The 18,514-nt window shown below is 34.9% G+C and overlaps 1 protein-coding gene across 1 annotated transcript in view; it reads right to left on the reverse strand.

Moving 5' to 3' along the window:
• LOC140153760 (low-density lipoprotein receptor-related protein 1-like) overlaps window positions 1-18,514 on the reverse strand; it is a 228,719-nt gene that overhangs the window by 169,676 nt on the left and 40,529 nt on the right. The window contains 2 exon segments of the mRNA XM_072176614.1: window positions 3,241-3,378; window positions 5,808-5,930. Coding sequence (XP_072032715.1) covers window positions 3,241-3,378; window positions 5,808-5,930 — 261 coding nt within the window.

The following is an 18,514-nucleotide window of genomic DNA, read 5'->3' on the forward strand; positions in this document are numbered from 1 at the left end:
ACTTGAAGCATGTTCTTTGATTCAGGTGTAACATAAATATCTTAAGTATGCTATCAACACTTACATTGCAATTTACAGAGGGAACTATAGACAGAAAACAGGATACAAGTAAATTGAAAAGGTAATGAACACCATGTATATATATATATATATATATTTCCTATATGACCTTAACCTTCCCTTATGAATAGAATGCACCACCTGAACCCAGTCAGCTGGTTAATACTTAACCATTCACTTCATTCAGTTCACCTTTTGTTATTCTGATTCCAGGCTTCATAGCTGCAGTCCCTAGGGAAATCCCTGTATTTACTTTAACAAAAGGAAACTCCTTTCTTTGCCGGCTCCAAAAAAGTAAAATTATATAACCGTTTGCCTGCCGAAATAAGTGCTTTTAGTATTTGCACAGGACTTCAAAGGTAAACCAAATACACATCGTATGCCATACTCCAGACAGCGTTTTACTACCTCTCACATACAGAAATAAATAACATTGATTTCTATAAATGGTTGCCTTTTAATATTCGCCTTTCAATTCTTTTCCATTAAACTAGCTTAACATGATAGACATGAATGTGTAGGTGGTTATCTTCCAGTCATATTGCCAACTTAATGTAAATGTCAATGACCTTAGTTTTACATTTATTTATCTCAGGTTTCATGCATCAGACATGTTTTGTAACATTTTCAACATAGTAGTAATATTTCCAAATTTGTAATAAATCTTGCTGACTCTACAAGTACGTAGTTCTATCCGCTAGAATTTTAGGACTACTTTATGTCATATTTTGTGTAACTATACAAATGTATAAGATATTTAAATTGTTTTGTTATTTAAATCCCATACTTCAAACTCTACACCAACGTTCCATTGAATCAACTTGAGTTGATTGTACAGGTTTTGTATCTTCCTAATATGGTAAACTTAATTACTTAAGGTCTCCAAAGTCTCCACCTAGGAGCTATACATAACAAATCAGGCTTAGGATGAAAATAAACTGTAAGGTGACGAAAAAAACCCGGTTTTACCCGGCGTCTGGACATTTCAAGTCAGTCATGATTTTTTTTTTTTGCAGGCTAAAATGACCCTAAAATATCACCGAAAGCTTGAAAATTTGATCTTTTTGCAACATATTTTGAAAATGCTCTGGTTTGTTTTTTTCAGTCACTTTACCATGTTTATAAAACAGACACAGTGACGCAAATAAACTAATACACGCTTATGTGCTGCAAGTAACAAATTCGCAGCCTAAATTTGTCTAAACACCTGCTTCCTAAGCAGCTTAGCCTTAGAATGATAACATTTGGATTGTATCCAATAATTTAATAATCTAGTTATCCTCCTGATGAGCACACCATTTATTCACAACAGAATCTGGCTATAAGGCTCAGAGTTTCTGACATTTTGAAGTTACAGTTAGGATTTTATATGACACATCTCCAGTGACCTACCGTATTTCATCAAATAAACGCCCCCGGGGGCATTACATTTTCCCAAGGGGGGCGTTTATCAATTTTAGAACGATGATTCCCGTTTAAATCATTAGGTAAACTTAAAACTCATGCTAAAATGATGAACTATGAACTAGAAACACTGACTTCTGGTTCACTTCCGGGTTTCCAATCCAGATTTTCGCCAATTATTGACGCTATTATCAACCATGTGGGCAACTTGGTAAGCTTACTACACAAGATAGCATGGAAATGTCTGCATTTTTTAAACATCTTGGTTGAAAAAAGTGCTGGGAGGCATTTATTTGAGGGGGCGACTATTTGACAAAATACGGTATTCAAACTCTTTGCCTTATTCTGTAGATGTACTGCATGATTCTGCAAATAAAATGAAAGAGTTCAAGCCGGGAGTTCAAGCTACTAGATGAGAAAATATACAGACTATATTCACCAACAGACCAAAATCTTTTAACATACCCAGTCCTTGAGCTTTATATACTGTGAATTCTTGCATATTCATGAAGGCCGATCCTTAGATTCTGCATGTCTAACCAATCATGCCAACATTGGCATGCCTTCGCATTATGTGTGTAGCAGCTTCGTCTGTCGCACTTCGTGCAACAATTGGACCTTGTAATGGGTAATGCTGGGACTTTGCATGTTGGAAATCGGTCTGTATATTTTCTCGTCTGTGATTTGAAGTCACATCATATGAACCAGCTCTTTCCTTTCTAGATGATAATCCGATGAAAATTCTGAAGCTTGAATTTGTCGCAGCACCTGCTTCCTAAGTAGCTTAGCCTCAGAATGATAACATTTGGATTATATCCAATAATTTAATAATCTGGGCATCCCTTCTGATGAGCACACCATTTATTCACCACAAAATCTCTTGCCTAGTCCATAGGAAAGGTTGAAGCTCTGAGGTTCAGGAACTTTGGAGTTACAGTTTAAGGATGAACAAATTGGGCTGTTCCACTTGAAATCTATATTCCCTCTATGGAAGACATGACCTTAATCTCCCAAACAGGGAGTGCAAATTTAAAATGTAATCACCCATTCAGGTAACACCATTTGAAATTCACACTCCCTGTGTGGGAGATTAAGGCCATGTCTTCCATACCAGGTGTATGTATTTCAAATGGAATAGCCTATTTGTAGTAACCCCAGACAAGATAAATTACATTTCCCACAATGTATACAATGTATTTCTTCCCTAAACTGATCTGCTATTCAGTGACAAGAAATACCTACACTAACAGAGCTCATCCACATCTTACAATTGTGGCATTTACAAATAAGTACATGGAAGAAATGCATTGTGGGAAGTGTAAGATAACTTCTCTGTAACGACGGCATTGTGTTGTAGATGCACTGAATCATTTTCCAAATACAAAGAAGCAATTAGCTTCTCATTGGCACGAATAAGCAAAGTCACATCATACAAGCCAGCTCTTGCCTTCCTAGATGATAATCACAGTGCTTACAATCCATTATAATATATGATATTCAAATATCAAAGGTGTCCTCTACGCTTTAATCGCACAATTCCCCAGGCCCATTCATCAAATCAACACTTACGGCCAAACTCCACTTTCTGGCAATGCTAAAGGTTATTCGCGATGCAATTGAAATGTATACCTAAAGCAAGCACAATTCCGCAATTTCATTATAAATAACTTGCATATATAGAATGTGGAGGCTACATTTCAGTTTAAGTGTGTAACTCAAGGTTTTTGTGGTCGCATGAATGTACGTCTTTCATACAGAAGATGAATGTATAATTACCTCTGCGGCAATGAGCTCCCTCATCGCTTTTATCCGGGCAATCTCGACGCCAGTTACAAAGCTGCTTGCCATGGATGCATACAGTGGTGCCTGGGCAAAGGTACTCATTAGGACCACAAGTTGTCTTTTTGTGTTCACCTGCATGAAATGTAATAACACCAGATAACATTATAAGCATAACATTATTATTAACAGAGAGTCATCCTATTATAGGGCAATCACCTGAAACAATTTGATGCTGGTGAAACCAATGGAAATACACTACAATGGAACTTACATGTACAGTGCTAGGAAACCTTACTTCATTTCAAACTTTTCAAAAACCTGAATAAGGATCATGCAAAATTGGTATTTCAAGTTTGAATAATCATATTTTCATGGTTTAATACGGATTGCACTTTTACTGTCACTCTGTGTACTCTGTCTATCTTTAAGTATCTATTTCATTCAATTTTTAAATCTTTTTTTTTGAGGAAGTGGGAACAGAGCTAGCCTATGGCTTTTGTACCTGGCAATCCCAAAAACCTGTGTTACATCCAGAAACTGACAACTTCTAAATCCAGTGACCCTTCACCCTGACAAAAAGATTTTCAGGTGGAACGGTGACTGGGTTTTTAGTGATTCTCGGAGTATAGCATGTTTAAAAAGAGCAGTGTGGTCTTTGTGAGCTTAAGGGGGGAGGGGTTTGACCCCACAAATAAAGCTCCAACTCTCCTCCCATACAAGGAAATTTGCTTTTGTATTTCTTTGTTTTCAAATTTTTGACCTTCACCTTCCCAATTGCCAATTTCCAACCCCCCAAATGAAATTGATTAAAGACCACAATGGAACAAGATTAACTTAGAAACTGTGATTTATTAATACAGCCTACGCATTGAGGCGGCATATATGCCTTAAAATTCTTTTGAAATCTGGTCACGGCAGAATAATCATCACAAGAACCATATGGATAAATTACTATCTCTAAATTGACAACGCTTGAGTAAACTCGCATTCTTCACAGAAAATTCCAGGTCACCTTGTGGCCACATCAATACTTCATGCCATGGAATTCGTATTTCTGGTATATCATTAGCTGCCATGGGACTATTTTGCCCGGATTTCAATCATTTCCAACAGGTTCATATGTACTGCTTGTATGGATTTTTACACATCCGATCAATGAATTTACTATGCACTGACATCTGTGCCGTAAACTTAACGATAATTCAGTGATTGTATTTTCCCATAATCACAATACTATGATCATAATGAATCCCTCCACCCCACAGACACGAACAGTTGTTGACAAGCTTGCGCATGTACATTGCAATGAAAATTATAGGTCATACAAAGTTGGAGATGCTCTATTTAGACTCATCATGCTGCAGGCTTTTAAATTATTATCACACAATCTGCTATGACTGATGACGACAACATATATATTGACATTGCTCTCTATATTAAATCACTGGAGTAATAAGTAAAAGGTTAAAAGGTTCTGGCTTACATCATCTAACAGACCAACTGACTGAAACATTCATTTTCATTCATAATTTCATATGCATTTTAAAAGGGTTAATTTTATCTACAATGATTGAATACCAGAAGTAGATAAATGCTGTGTTGATAAAATCAAAATTAAAACCAGTCTAGATTATCATCAGAGACAAGTATCTACATGTATGAGTTGAAACTATGACAGCACAAAGTATAATTTTATACAAAATTCTTGTAAAATGTACCACAATTCCATACATTTAAAGTCAGCAAGCTATAAGTGTGTAAGCCTGGCTTAGGAGCATTTTATTTGAGCCTGGTCCTATCAGGACCCAAGTGTGCTGCCAGGCTCTGCATGGAGCAACCATAACAAACAAACAAACAAACAAACATCACACTCATGGTGAAGCGCTCAACACACTTGAACTAGTTCAGCACACCTGTATAATGTGTGATTCACTTGTCTCTTTTTAGATGGGACAATGTGGACTTCATATAATTTTAAACAACAGGGTTTATATTGACCCCTCAACAAAAGCACAGATAGTGGTGTATCTGTACCCTATACCTTGGAACATGCTCTGTGTAGCATTTACACACCAATTGTCAGCTTTTTGAAAGGGACTTGTGAGTACTGGCTAGACACAATATGTTTTTCACAGGTACATGTCATATAAAGAGCTGTTCAGTTAACCATTTGTCCATTCTGAATCCATTCACGATTAATAAAACGATCATTGCCCAAAGAGCCTCACCATCCCGCTATCTGACTTTCACACAGCCACTGTTAAATCCGCTTCCAGCACGATGACCGGTGGTCCTTCATTCGTAACTTGAGTAACCATTCGTAAGTTACAAATAATCTTTTACTAAATGTAACTTTACGAAGGGTCGAAGGGTACCGATCGTAACTCATTTTGGTGAAATGGAACTTATGATACGTCGTAAGCTACGATTGATTTTGACACTTATGAAGCTTTGTAAAGTTTAGTGAAATGGACCCCAAGTATTTGGATGGTGAGGCTGAACTACAGAGAATGAGCAACTGATCAATCCATGCTAGATAGAAGCTTTCATGACAAACTTACATCCTTCTTCATCTGAATTGTCTGGGCAGTCCATTGTGCCATCACATTGCCAAGCTGCTGGTAAACAAGCTGTGTTATTTGTGCACTGAAACTGGTTGCTGTCACAGGTAGAATTACTTGTGTCTGAAATGAGAAATGGAAGAAAGGAAACCAAGACAATCTGGTTAATGTCAATGAATTCAAATGATACTGATCTGATCTACTCAGTCCAAAGTAGGAACTCTTGAATTTGAAAGTACGTACAAATATGTAGGTAAAAAGGGATGGGGAAATGACAACAGCAAACATATTTATAAACAAGAAAGGGTATTTAGAAATTTAATTTTAATTTGAAGTTAAAACTGCACACCAAGTACGCCTGCAATAAGGTGTTTCAGCAATAAAAAACTTAATATTGGGAGATGATATTAAAATTTCACAACTGTCATCTTTGACAGCCAATGGGGACAGCTCATATCACTTTTCATTGCCATAACATATTAATGTAAACATAAGATGCAATACCTGTGGAAATTAACACAAATAAGAGTCTAATTAGGATCTAAGCTTGTTTCCACACATTCAACAAGTAAAACAATGTAACAAGATGTATATTCTTGTTATTTGAAGACAACAAAATCTTCAATCCTAGATGGGAAATTTTATCCTAATAGGATAGTGTCTTGCTTTCAACAATTTTACCGCAATACAACTCCAGGAAGTTATGCCCATGTCATACCACATGCAGCAATCACAAGAAGTGATAGAAAAATTGCAAGTGATCAAACACCGGTATCCTTGAATATCGACTGTCTCTAGAAATCAACTGGTTGCGATTTGATACTATGGCATACAACAAACTTTTTGGCAAGTGAACCAATTTTTGTATCAATAAAATGGTGCAACCCATTTACGACCCATTTGCAAAACAGCCGGTGACCCATCTGAGGCACCACTGAGTAACAGTGAGATATCCCTCTCCCTTTTACACATTATCATGTTTCACTTTATATATTACACAATGGTGACATACACTGCACTAACCTCAGCTTGGGAAAGCAATTTTGCAACACAAGTAAGGAAAAATAATATTTAGGACTGGGAAAATGCCCTTATAGAAAAAATGAATACTGTAACTGAAAAATAATTTAATTTCCATCTTTTACAAGGCACAGATGATAATCTTACTTCAGAATATTGTTAAGGGGGTACTACACCCATTGATTTTTTTTTGCATTTTTTTGCATTTTGTGAAGAAATTACAAAAAAAATTTGACAAAGTGGTATGCAAAATGAAGGGGCAAATCTTCTCGTTTTATTGGTGGTATCGGTATCAATGTAGCTTACATGCTTTTACAGATAGAAGCCAAAAGGAGGTACATCACTGATGATTTAAATTCACTTCATTTTGGAAAGCTTACTATCAACGGATTTCGTTAAAATTTTGGATATGTGTTGCTAACACATTAGGGAAATAAAGTTGATATGTAAAATGGGAATAAGTGGTTCCTGATTTCTTTTATGACTTCATGAACTTGGTGCTCCACAACTATCAAAAAGGAACTGGTTAAAATGCTTCTATTTTCAATGTTGAGCTATATTTTGTATTTTTAACTTGCAACATTATTGCACTGAAACTTAATTAAGCCATAGGTAACAGGTTACAACAACCATACTACAGCAATGATGAAAAAAATTGTATTTCTTGTCACCTATACAACATATTGGGTAGTTTTCCGTAAGCTTACCTTTTGTGATTTTGGTAACTATTTTATATTTATTTGTGAAATCCGTCTCAACTAGGCATTCTAAATTGTACTCACCATTTACATCCCAAGGTATATTAGTATATCCACCATGCACTTCTCGATATATATCCAGTTAAAGACAGAATATCAAAATTATGCCTCATATGATATCACAGACTCTCACATGTGTATTCAAAATTGATGCTTAAATTTGACCTGAACCAATTGACCTATAACCTGACATACGGTGACCTAATAGCCTTTTCTTCTCCTAACAACTAATGACTATGCATCCATTGTATTTTTTTTATAAGTGTTTATTTAATTTATTCAGTGTTATATCATGGTAGGTATTTTGCATGCACCACTATAGATTTTCTATAGAGAGTATAACAAAGGATTTAATGTATTCTATTCATGTACCCTACTTGAACATTTTGAAAAGAATAAATTATGGTTTGTTATGAAACACAGATCTGAGTTACTAGGTTACAGTAAACAAAAATATATAGGGTTAAAATGACTTACTAAAATGGTTGAAAGTCACTTTATATGTAGATATATTTTATAAGTTAAGGACATGAGGTGATAAACATATATATGTACTTAATAAATTTGCAAGAAAAAAAAGAAGAGGGGTACTGATGAAAATCGGGGTATTATATCGCCTTAAGGATATATTATTTAAGTATAAAATATAAATATAGACACAAATAATCCGATAAGGCATCTTAATTTAACCATTTCAAGGATAATACTATGTAATCTGGAGAAAGTCTGCATGCTTTCAGGAATGGGATATTAACGTTTAGCGACATTTTCACGTATTTTTGTGGGAGCTGAGAATACACCGGACCTATCGAATTGCATTCTGAATACGAGGAATGTCCTTCTGATATCAAATAATTTTGATTTTTTTTGAAATTCGCGATATAATACAAATTCTATGACAAATTATTAAAATTTGATATTTTAACATTTTTTGATATTCAACAGTCCTCGAAGTAACCTTTATAAATCTAATAATATGTACTGAAAGTGTATGAACATGTAGCTGGGATGAAAAGCCGATGATCAATTGAAAATTTTGACCTTTCATATTATACATTTTTTCCCAAAAAGACCTAATTCTTTTTGGTGTTTTGGGGAAAAAATTCCATATCTTCAATACAGCTCAATGCTGGTCAAAATTTTCAATTGATCGTCTGCTTTTCTTCCCAGCTACATACACCTTAAGTACATATCATTAGATTTATAAAGTTTACTTCGAGGACTGTTAAATATCAAAAATATCATATTTAATCATTTGCCATAAAATGCGTATATCGCGAATTTCAAAAAATCAAAATTATTTGATATCAGAATGACATTCTTCGTATTCAGAATGCAATTCGATATGTCTGATGTGCTCTAATGTCCCACAATAAATACTGTCCAAACGCTCATACCCCATCCCTTAAGGCCATCTTAAATTAATAGTTTGTCTCAAAGCCCTGCCAAAGTTGAAAAAAAAAGTGGAAAAAAATGAAATTTGCTCAATCCAGCTGGAATACCGTGCAAAAAGCGGGTGATTTTACTAATGCATGCGGGGACTTTGAGTTTGAGACAAACAATTAAATTAAGATGGCCGAAAGAACCATAAATTATGAATACCGGTAGTTTATATGGAAATGCAAAATTATATCACGGTATAAAATGCTTAGTCTGAAAAGAATAAATTTATTTCCAACATTATACTCAATTTGATAATTTATACTTCATGATGAATGTTCAAATTCAAGCTACATTGTAGATCTATGTATGTCCCAGGCACCTTCTCGAGTTTAATCCACTAGCAAGCATCCCTTGGTTATAATGTGCTTACATACATGTTTTGATATGGGATAAGATTACAGATAGGTTTTGGTTATGAGCCCGATTGAAATGCACCAACAGTATGATTCTTTAATTCAAATTTCATCTTCAGGGACTAATAAAAGCTGGTTAAAATATACCAGATTTTCCCTGCAGCGATTTAGTACTGCTACTTGCTGACTATCTGTAAATGGAAATTTTTGTGCAAATTAATGTTTGCCCAATACATTCCTTCTACATAATACATACTATTACTAGGGATGGGCGATACCCACTTTTGGTATCGGTTGTCGATATCGATACCGATACCAAAAAGTATCGGCAATACTCCATTATGATACCATTTTACTTGAGTATATACAAACGGATGCGTGTTTCACTATTAAACAGGTGTATAGGTGTATGTATTATCGTATTTACAGATTTTACACCTAATCAGGGCTCGAAAAAATGTTAATTTCCCGGGAAGCAAGCTAAATTTCCCACCATTTATAGCATGTTTTTATATACAAAAAGACACAATTTCCTCCAAAACCCAGAATTTCCTCCAAACACCAACATTTCCTGGGAATGAGCTTCCCAAATTCCCCACTTTTTCGAGCCATGCACCTAATAATGCTATATAAGGAAATAACCATTTTATCCAATGATTATTAAGTTAAATATGACTTTCTGTACAAAATGCTAATAATGCATAAACACTTTAATATGCTTCAAACTTTTCAGCTTTATTTCAAACAGTTGACTCTGTCTAAATCAGTTCCAAGTTCATTTTCATCTAAATCAATAAGTATAGTTTTATACAATGTACATACATAAAAATTCTTCACTAACCAATGTCCAATTGTTAATTGTTACCTTTGCATAAATGGTCATAGACAGTGAAGCAACAAAATTAAATTATTATATCATCATTAATCAAAAATCTTGTGAAAAAAGAAGCACTGTTAAAATAAAATCCCCACTGCATGTGCAGCCTGAGCCGCTGGCATCCATTGTGAATCTACTTTTCCCCACATTATACACAAATTGATCTTTATGAAAATAACTAGCAACTCTCTTCCTTCCTCGATTTCTATAGCTTCATTTTACCTTCTACGATTACTTTGGGGGCCAATCTATATATTATTCCAGCTCTGTTACAGCTATACAACTTGCAGCCAGTCCGATAGGTTTTTCATGATTCAACAAGGGAAGTGAATGTACTCTAGCTTCACTAATTTTAATATTAACCAAAGTAATTGGTACAAAGTTACTTTAGGGGCATGGCACTTTTGTAATTGTTCTGGTTAACAGATATTTTGGGAAATAAGCTTTTTTTGTGGATATCTACTGAAAACAAATGACACCCTTTAAAATACAATTTACACATTTGTGTACAGTATTCTTGAGCTTCCCACTCACCCCGGGGGGTACTCAGTACAAATGACCATACCGGGACGTGCCGCAAACATTTTCAGCCTTCTGGTATATCAATGACCCCTTTTTCAAAGCCTATTTTGGTATATGAATGGGTCCCTTTTTCAAAATTTTCTCAATTTTTTCGGAAAACAGCCCAATTTTCCCTTAATCTAGCCAAAATTTTCATTTTTTTGGGAAAATTTGTAAAAACTAAGACAATTTTAGGTAAATTCGGCCGAAAATTTTGACTTTTGGTATATCAATGGGTCCAAATTTCTTGAAAAATTGGTATATTTATGGGTCTACTTCCAAAATCTCAGCGGCACGTCCCACCGAAATCCAAACTCTTGCCCTCCGGGGATTTATATACAGCAAAATCTTGAAGGATAAAATCTATAGCGTAAAGGACTCGAAAATTTTGACTTTTGGTATATCAATGGGTCCAAATTTCTTGAAAATTGGTATATTTATGGGTCTACTTCCAAAATCTCAGCGGCACGTCCCTACCAAAACCAAACTTGAGTACCCCCCCTCACTCCTCCCTTGGAAAGAACCCACATTTCTTGTAGTATGAAGTTGGTTTTGCATTTGAAAGAATTAGCTTTACATTTCTTAACAATTTTTTCAACAGCTATTGCATAACAGAACATTTGCCTGCATAAAATCATTGTTAATTCTTGCCAGTCACAAAATTTTGGCAATTTTATGCAACAAACATTTTCATAATGAAACATTATAAAAGCCTTTGATTCTTTTTGAAACTTTTATCCATAATTGGCAAACTGCCTGCTACAAAGCTTGCACTGTCAAGTTCTTTTTAAAACCCACACTAACATTCCTTCTACATGTATGTCTCAAATTACATCAAACTATATCTTGCTATCTCTTTCATTCATCTCATCATTCCTGGGTTGCTTGCTGTCACAGTTTATACAAATGAAAACCTGTTACTTAAACACACGAACCCAACCACCTTCCCGATGGCCACGGATAAGCCCGTATCTCCTCCTTCGCAATGGGATATTTCAATTCTGTCATCTGTAATCTTCGTCAAAAAGAAAGAACCCGGTTTTATAAGCAGGTCATGCACATGTACTTGCCATGAGATAAAGCTTGAACCCTCGCAACAAAAAAATCAATGTCCACTATATTAAGGAAAGGAGAAAACCTGAAACTTGAGAGATAACACAATGCCAAGAACTGTAGGGTATACAAGAAGCACACAGCAGGTGTATCAACTACTGAGCTCTACTGCTAGCTTCTTGGAGTTGCTCCAAGGTATTTCACAGTTCCCTTTTTTATCGCTGAAAAAAGAAGAAAAAATATCTTGACTCGCCAAATATACCATACACTAGTATATCATATACTACGATCCACATTCTACAGATATGGGATCTAAAATCCATTATTGCCCTTCAGCATCTTGCATTTTTTGTTTCAACCTGTTATGTTTTTTTACTATTTTTGTTATAATTTGAAAAAATATTTTTATAAAAAATATTGTTTCAATGTAAAAGTTTATATTTTGTAAAGGATTATATTTTGTTGCAATAGTAAATGCATCAGTGTGAATTTTGGGGAGGATTTTGGTGCATCAAAATGATATTCTTTCATGCTTATTTTGCTAATTCGGCAATCGACACAACTCCATATATTTTGGTCATAAACTTCTATAGAGGAAAAAGAAAAATCACAATTAAAACGATGCAACTAAAATAACTGACTTAATTAAAATGTTGCAATTGCACATGGTAGCCATTGAATGCTGATACAGACCTCATCCAGCTTGTGAGCCATTTTCATCTCTCTCCAAAAATAAACATCATAATTTGATAAATGAACCATTTTAAATCCAGACAGCTGAAATTTGATTAAATATTAGTGTGCTCTTTGTAGATATATGTGAGGACCTAGAAATCGCAACATATCGCGTTACAGCGTACACCTTGACAGGAAGTGCTTCCAACTCAGGATCTTTGCGATTTTTTTAAATGTATACTCATTAATACACCTGCCTATTTCACCCCTCAACCCTCTTCATTATTAAACACGTGCCTTTGTACAGTCTCAAAAGTAACCATCATCTTGTGAATGCTTTTAGCACTCGACAGCAGATGCAGTGAGTAGCGTGTTACTTGCTCAGACGGGTTTCTATGGCGGATTCCCGTTAAAAAGACACCTAGTGATTTCACCCTAGGAAAGAAAATTTAGATGAAGCTTTTAAGTAATGCACTGTCTCTTGAAGGAATACACTTGTACATTTAGGGAAATAGTAGCTTCCCTGTGCTTTTGCAAAACGCTTGGTAAATTTACACAACTGGGGTTCAACCTCAGAGTTTGATAATGATGATGATGATGATGATGATTTCCAACTGCTTTCAAATCTCAAAATAATCCCCTTTTGGACCCTGTTTTCCCTACTGGAGACAAATTTATTAATTTATAAAACCAAAAATTACACACCTCGAATGACCCAGCTGATTACGCACATGACAGGTTAGCACTCTGCCATTGCCCTGCATACACTTGTTACTTCAGTTTAAAATTTCCCAAGTTTATACAGTCATTGTGTGAAAAATAAACAAAATACTTCAAATGAACAAATAAAATCGTTCAAATAAAAAGTGTTAATCAAATACACCTAACCACTTACAAAAACTAAATTAAATGGATTTACAAAATCTAGTCAGGATCCAGCCTGCCAAAAAAGCCTCTAGAAAATATTCAGGTCTACACATGAACCACCACAACAGGTTTAAAATGGGTTCTTGGTCAATTTGGGACGGGGGCGATTCCAATCTTTTATGTGTACTTTCTTCAAATTGGTCAAGAGTCTTCACTGAATCTGGCACTATTAAAGGATAAGAGGAATACTTTGGTGTGGTTTTTAACAAAAATTGACTGACTTCTAAATTTGACAGCTAAGTTACCCACAAATTGACAAGGGAGTCTGAGAGAGTAGAAATAAGTAATGGGCGAGATGCGGCAGAACCCAAACATTTTGACTGACGAAGACATATTACTTGGGAGGTAGCAACCTTTATTTTTATTCTTTTACTGCAAAATAGTATGATTTAAAGGGGAAAAAATGTCTTTTTATCCAAATATTTTAAGTTCTTTACATCAAGCGTGTACACACATATACAGCGCATATATATTTTCAGACAAATTGTACACATAAACTTAGTGAAATGATCTGTGAGGAATGTACATGCTTTGCTGCATTCCAGTGTTTGAATTGGGGACAGTAGAGGTAATCGAATTCCAGAATTGAGGACTTTATCCCTTTTATGAAATTAAGTACATGAAGTTTAAGGATCAGCATCCCCAAATTGATCATTAAGCAATCTCAAACTTTTTGTAGATCTCTGTATACATGTAGACCCAAAGTTGCTATCCTTGGGCCCCAACTAATCATAGAAATAACTTACTTTTATCAGAAGAAAGAATCAGCTATTTAGGGAGAAATTACCCTCAAATTGCCCAATAATTGATTATTAACCAATCTCAAACTTTTTGTAGTTCTCTGTATACATGTAGACCTAAAGTTGCTATCCTTGGGCCCCAACTAATCGGAGAAATAACTTTCTTTTATAACAAGAAAGAATTAACTATTTAGGGGGAAAGTACTTCTTTTATTTGTTTGCTATAAACACCCATATAACGATTTTCATCATTGCTTTAAGTTCTTCAAGGGCTTGCATCCGAATTTGTACACAGGAAACAGTAAAGTGGAAGTTCTTAGAAAGTGTGTATTAAATTCTCCCCATCTTTTCCCCACTCAGCGGTACTTCAAATCTTCCTCACTAGCAGTCTTTGTTGCCAGGAGTTACCTAAACTTGACAATAATATTTACTTCTTAACTTGCTGTTCCATCTTGTCTAGTTCTCTATGTTGTATTGTAGCTGTTTTAAATTCCATTTGCATCCGCTCAAAGTCCCCTAGCCCACCCCTATGGAAATCACATTTTTGTAGGCATGCTTAGTATAAAGTAGATTGATTCTCTTACAATAATCACATGAAATACATGTATCTTGAACCTGCTACCACAGACACAAAATTATAATATGAATTTGTGCTTTCTGTAACCATGGTAACACAGACATATCTCAAACTTAAAAAAATATCAGTGGATTTTCTTGGAGGCCTGAAACTTGCATGCACATTTCCGATGTAAATGGACTTATCCTAATTGTAATAAGATATTCTTTATAAGAAAGTCCAAAAGGAGGATTCATTACTTGAAGAACACCAAAAGGGATTGTACATCTGTCACTACTCCTGGCATTCCTAGTGTCATCAACCTAATTCACTAGATGCTTAGTGCCCACGAACAATGAAGAAGCATGCATCGTCACACATCCAGGTAAAATCGTAAGTCTATGAATTGGCAAGGAGTTAGTCAAAAACAATGCTGGTGTTATCACCAAGCCTTGAAATAAGCAGGCGCCAGGAGCAAATTTGCTCTCGTAAAGCCATCAATTGCTCCTGGTCCTTGTAAAATTCACATGTACCAGGAGCAATTTTCTAAAACAAATTGCTCCTGGTTCCAGTTTTTAACTGGATGCAATAGTGCTTATCACTCAGTCACAAATGACTTACACTTCAAATGAGGGGTCCTTTCTATGTGAATGACAATGTGAAGCAACACATTATTCCTGCACAACATAAATGATTTTTTACAAAAATAAACATTTTGATTTCTTATCCAAGTTTAAGGTCTGTTTTTGGGTTTGTTTTTTTGTTTTTGTTTTTTCTTTTAAAAACAACATCTTTTACATTGATGTCGGATGCTAAAGATTGATTGCATTTTTTCTTTTAAAAACAACATCTTTTACATTGATGTCGGATGCTAAAGATTGATTGCATTTTTCTTTTAAAAACAACATCTTTTACATTGATGTCGGATGCTAAAGATTGATTGCATTTTTAAAAGAAAAAACAACATCTTTTACATTGATGTCGGATGCTAAAGATTGATTACATTTTTTCTTTTAAAAACAACATCTTTTACATTGATGTCGGATGCTAAAGATTGATTGCATTTTTTCTCTTAAAAACAACATCTTTTACATTGATGTCGGATGCTAAAGATTGATTGCATTTTTTCTTTTAAAAACAACATCTTTTACATTGATGTCGGATGCTAAAGATTAATTGCATTTTTTCTTTTAAAAACAACATCTTTTACATTGATGTCTGATACTAAAGATTGATTGCATTTTTTCTTTTAAAAACAACATCTTTTACATTGATGTCGGATGCTAAAGATTGATTGCATTTTTTCTTTTAAAAACAACATCTTTTACATTGATGTCGGATGCTAAAGATTGATTGCATTTTTTCTTTTAAAACAACATCTTTTACATTGATGTCGGATGCTAAAGATTGATTGCATTTTTTCTTTAAAAACAACATCTTTTACATTGATGTCGGATGCTAAAGATTGATTGCATTTTTTCTTTTAAAAACAACATCTTTTACATTGATGTCGGATGCTAAAGATTGATAGCATTTTTTCTTTTAAAGAGGAAGCCCCACCAGAGCAGTTCTTCTGGGGTGAACCAAACTCCCCCCTGCCTGTTTATCAAATTAATCAGTAATAAGGATCTCTCTGAATTTGACAGACAGTGCTAGTTGATGCAATATCATTAAAACATCAATTAGCACCTGTCAAATTCAGCGATAACCTTGTCACTGATTAATTTGATAACCAGGCAGGTTTGGTTCACCCCAGAAGAACTGCTCTGGTAGGGCTTCCCCTTTAAAAACAACATCTTTTACATTGATGTCGGATGCTAAAGATTGATTGCATTACAAAAAGACCTAGCTATAAATAAATACACATGTACGGACTGAAACTCCTACGCCTTGTGTTGCGTATGTGTGTGTGTGCAGATGCGTTGGTTGAGACTCCTCTTAACTTGATTAGTATAAACAATGGACTAATTTTAACACAATTGGTAAGAACCAGGTTATACATCAGTCCATCAGTACATACATGTGCTGTGCATGTACGTAACTGTATTATAATATCATTTTCTGCTTAGGATCCACAAAATCCACTGTATCCTGGTGCCATAAAATATAATTCCCGATACAAAATTCAAAGAAAAGACAAACAAACCAAAATGAGAAAAAGAAAGGATACAAAAGTTAAACTTGAGTAAAAAACAAAAAAATTAAAATAATAATTTATTCATGTAATTGATATGACAATATTCTACCCCCAGAAAAAAATTTGGGATCAAAAACACAAAAAAGCTGATTGTCCAAGCACTTGTTCAGTGCCTGTATGGGACCATGCCAGCCCCTCTCTGACATTATAAAATCCACCATTCCTATACCACACACCGACATCGCCTGGTTAATAATTACATTGTACAGCAGAGACACTAAAATGAATACACGGGATCGATACATACGTGAATGTGCTATGCACGATTTGATATTCAGACGATAAATCTTTGGATACTGGGGTAGAAAATGATGAATATCTCCCGTATTTTTTTTATTCTAAAGAAGCCATATTTTTTTCCTTGCACTTGAACATATGTGTTGAAAGGATATGATAGTCGTTAGCTTGCATATTGAGAAAGAAGCGTGCGTATTGAGCTCAAAAACTGACAAAAATTCTAATTTTATATAAAAACGGGTGCCGAACTATAGCGCAGCGTAGGCTAGCTGCACTCACCCGTGGAGGCAGTCTAAAAGCAGATGACCCCAGGGCGTATACATGCTCACTCACACACAGAGAGGTCAATTACCAGGCTATTGTCAGTAGCCTTAGTCGGATGTCCCTCGGCTCATTATGCATCTCAAAACTATTAAGCAGGTCGGAACAAAATGGCCATGCGTGGCTGTGGATTCAACCTACCATGGCGATTTTTGCCATGAAGATATCTGGACGATGACACTGTGTACCAGGCACTTGAATGTTTGATGACTTCCATTTTGCACTTGCATATGACTTTCAGCTCTACATGTATTTCCTCCCTAGTCCGAAATCTTTGTATATATCTAAATTTCCCAGAAAAGAAATAATTTTCTACAGCATGATAGCACTGACATTCACAGAATAACATATATATTCAATTTTGAGTAAGTAATTCATTTCCATTTTTCACAGCCCGCGTAATAAATCAAAATACAGGTCTACTATCCATTATAAATTATGCTGACAAATTTTGCATAAGTTTGTAAAAGAACAGACTATTATTCCTTCATCTACATGTACAAGCAGGGTTCGATTTAACTAGTGTCATGGAGCAAAATGCACCCCATTTTGGACAACTTGATACACAAATTCCAGCTTGTATAGCAATTTTTACAATGTAAACATATGCTAATATTATTATAACATCACCTGAATAAGGTTTTCGCTAAAAATTGCTACGCAAATTTTTCAAAGTAAATCGAACCCTGTCTCCTCACTGCCACATGGTAATACATATATTTTGTATAAATTATGCTTCTTGTCCTACTACTAATAATATATATTCAATTTTGAGTAACTACATGTAGTATTCAATTTGATCATGTGATGAATTTTAACATTGTTATCCCCAAACACAGATACATTTGTATCACAGACAACAAAAAACGTACAGATGCAATTTGTTGTTCAATTTTAAAATTTGTGAAAAGTGACTCAAGTCATTATAATTTAGGCCTATATGAATGATCAATCTGAATCGATCATAACCCTAACCCAACTAGGACTCA

The sequence above is a fragment of the Amphiura filiformis genome, chromosome 5 (assembly GCF_039555335.1).
Source record: "Amphiura filiformis chromosome 5, Afil_fr2py, whole genome shotgun sequence".
Classification (NCBI taxonomy): domain Eukaryota; kingdom Metazoa; phylum Echinodermata; class Ophiuroidea; order Amphilepidida; family Amphiuridae; genus Amphiura; species Amphiura filiformis.